The 2,500-nt window shown below is 39.4% G+C and overlaps 1 protein-coding gene across 1 annotated transcript in view; it reads left to right on the top strand.

Moving 5' to 3' along the window:
* LOC113812114 (golgin subfamily A member 6-like protein 22) overlaps positions 1–2,500 on the top strand; it is a 32,388-nt gene that overhangs the window by 29,608 nt on the left and 280 nt on the right. The window contains exons 25-27 of the mRNA XM_070115155.1: positions 595–771; positions 1,245–1,375; positions 2,058–2,138. Coding sequence (XP_069971256.1) covers positions 595–771; positions 1,245–1,375; positions 2,058–2,138 — 389 coding nt within the window. The remainder of the gene's footprint in view (positions 1–594; positions 772–1,244; positions 1,376–2,057; positions 2,139–2,500) is intronic.

Genomic DNA, 2,500 nt, shown 5'->3' with positions numbered 1-2,500 from the left:
ATATTTATTTGAGTGTAGCATACCGATGCAATAACTAAATGTAAATATGTAAATTTCTTCGAGTAATTATTCATATATGACGCTTCCTCACCTTCTCCCTCCATCTCTCTTATCTCTTTCTACATCCCTACCGTCCTCCAACTACACTTTTCCTTCTCTCTCTCTCTCTCTCTCTCTCTCTCTCTCTCTCTCTCTCTCTCTCTCTCTCTCTCTCTCTCTCTTTTTCTTTCTTTCTCTCTCTCTCTCTCTCTCTCTCTCTCTCTCTCTCTCTCTCTCTCTCTCTCTCTCTCTTCCCCCTTTACCTCTAAAATTTCCCTTCTTCGAACTCATCCTATTTTTCTCCGCTCTTCCTTTCCATCTCCCACTCCCTTCTATCCTCCCCATCCCTCCTTCCCATCTCCCACACCTTCTCTCCTTTAACTCTTCCCTCTCTCCCTCTTCCCCTTTTATCCATTTCCCTCTCACATCCCACCCTTTCCATCTTCCTTCCGCCCTCTATCCCATTCTCCTTCTGCCCCCCCCCCCCCCCGCCCATTTCCTCTTCCTTCTTGAACTCTATCCCGCTTTGCCTCCTCCCCCCTCTCTCCCCAACAGAGCAACTTCGCCGAGGCGCCCCAGAGGCCTCCAGCGGAAGCCCTCAGCCTCTTCGTCGGCCAAAAGGACACCAGGGTTTACTGCGGCAAGAGGAGCGTCACCCTCAGCAACAACATGGCGGAATCCTTCAGAGATTTGACGTTAACTGTCACCGCTACCCGGGCTTGGCTCCTCGAGGTAAGAAACACGGTTACCGAGTGACTTTTTTCTCTACGTCAGTTTTCATTAAGAATTTACCGTGTGGAAATTTACCCAAATATGTAGTGGAAAATTTACCCAAATTTATTAGGTGGAATCATTTACCTATTATTATCATTTAAAATTTATTAGGTGGAATCATTTACCCAAATATGTAGCCAAAAATCGATTGCGTTTCAGAAATCATGATATACCCCTTCAGAGTTTTTTTTTCCCTGAAAAGTTCCACCAAAATGAGGTCCTTTAGAAAGAATGTCTGATTAAGACCTAGCTGCGTCATCCTCAACCCAACTTGTTCAAATACCCTCCATTTGACTGGGATATACCGCAAACACCCTCTATGTGTGTGTTTGTGCTACACACTTATACGTTTATATATCCATAATAATGCATACATGCACAATATTACACAAACATTTGCAATGCTCAAGTATATAACTCTTATGTTCCAGGACCTCCTTCAGCAGCACTTCCGGACTCAGAGCATAGACTGGCACTGCAGGCCCTGTGGAGTCCGCCATTCATGTATTTATGAGACAATGGCTGTGAGGTTGCCAAAGGTCTTGCTGCTCCATCTGAATCGGTAATTCCTTTATATTTATTATGATTGTTATCGTTATCTTCCTTCATATCTTGGTGTTTTTTTTATTCTTCTTAGTTTTACAGTAACTCAAAGGCTTCCATCGCTTACTTGGATTTTTGGAAAAATCTTATTGTCATTATGAAATGATTATGTTTTTTTCTGATTGCTAGTTCGTTGTTTTCCCCTTGCTCTGATTTCCTTTGTTTTATCCATCTTTTTTTAAATGTTCGTTTGTCGTTGTCCTTTCGTTTAAATTATCTTGCTTGTTTTATTTCCATGTTCTTTTTGCTATTTTAATTTTTCTGATTTTGTTTCTGTCTTGAATTTTAGCTCCCATATTTTGTATTCATTTACTTATTTATCTATTAATTTATCTATCATTTTTATTATGATTGTAGCTATTGTTATCATTATCATAATCAATTTTTTTTCTATTATCAACACATTTATAGTATAATTTATTTTCAGTTTTACTCTTGATTTTTTTATTTATTTGTTTAAAATTCATTTACTTATTTATTTTTAGGTGGAATTCTTCTGATGTTTCATCGTTATAACTGCTTTAATTTGCTACTCTTTCGATTCTTCCATTCTTATAAAAGAAAAAAAAAATCCGTGTCTCTGGTTATAACACCTCCGCTTTTCTTTTGTTTTGACAATTACGTCGTTCTTTTGTTTTCAGTGCGCACCACGGCAGCGTAGACAGGACCCGCGTAGTTTTCCCGCCAGTGCTGCAGCTGCGGGGAGACAGTCCGTATATGACGTAAGACTCACCTTCATTCTCACTCTGTCTCTGTTTCTCGACGACCATCTGTCAGTTTTCCTGTCTTTCTCTGTATCTTTTAATATTTACTTATCATTTTATTGGTTCGTGGATTTATATATGTTTCTATATTAATTAATTACTTTTTCAGTCTATGCGGATGTATTTTTTATTCACTTTTTGCTCTTTATCTCTCTCTACATGCATACACACAAACATACACACACACACACACATACACACACACGTGTGTGTGTGTGTGTGTGTGTGTGTGTGTGTGTGTGTGTGTGTGTCTCGTTACACATTGTTTATATAGTGCTTTCTATCTCCGTCCTCTCCTCCTCCTCCTTCTCCTCCTTCAG

This window comes from Penaeus vannamei, chromosome 37, assembly GCF_042767895.1.
Source record: "Penaeus vannamei isolate JL-2024 chromosome 37, ASM4276789v1, whole genome shotgun sequence".
Taxonomy (NCBI): domain Eukaryota; kingdom Metazoa; phylum Arthropoda; class Malacostraca; order Decapoda; family Penaeidae; genus Penaeus; species Penaeus vannamei.
The sequence above is the reverse complement of the archived record's forward strand: the minus strand, read 5'-3'. Positions and strand labels throughout refer to the sequence as shown.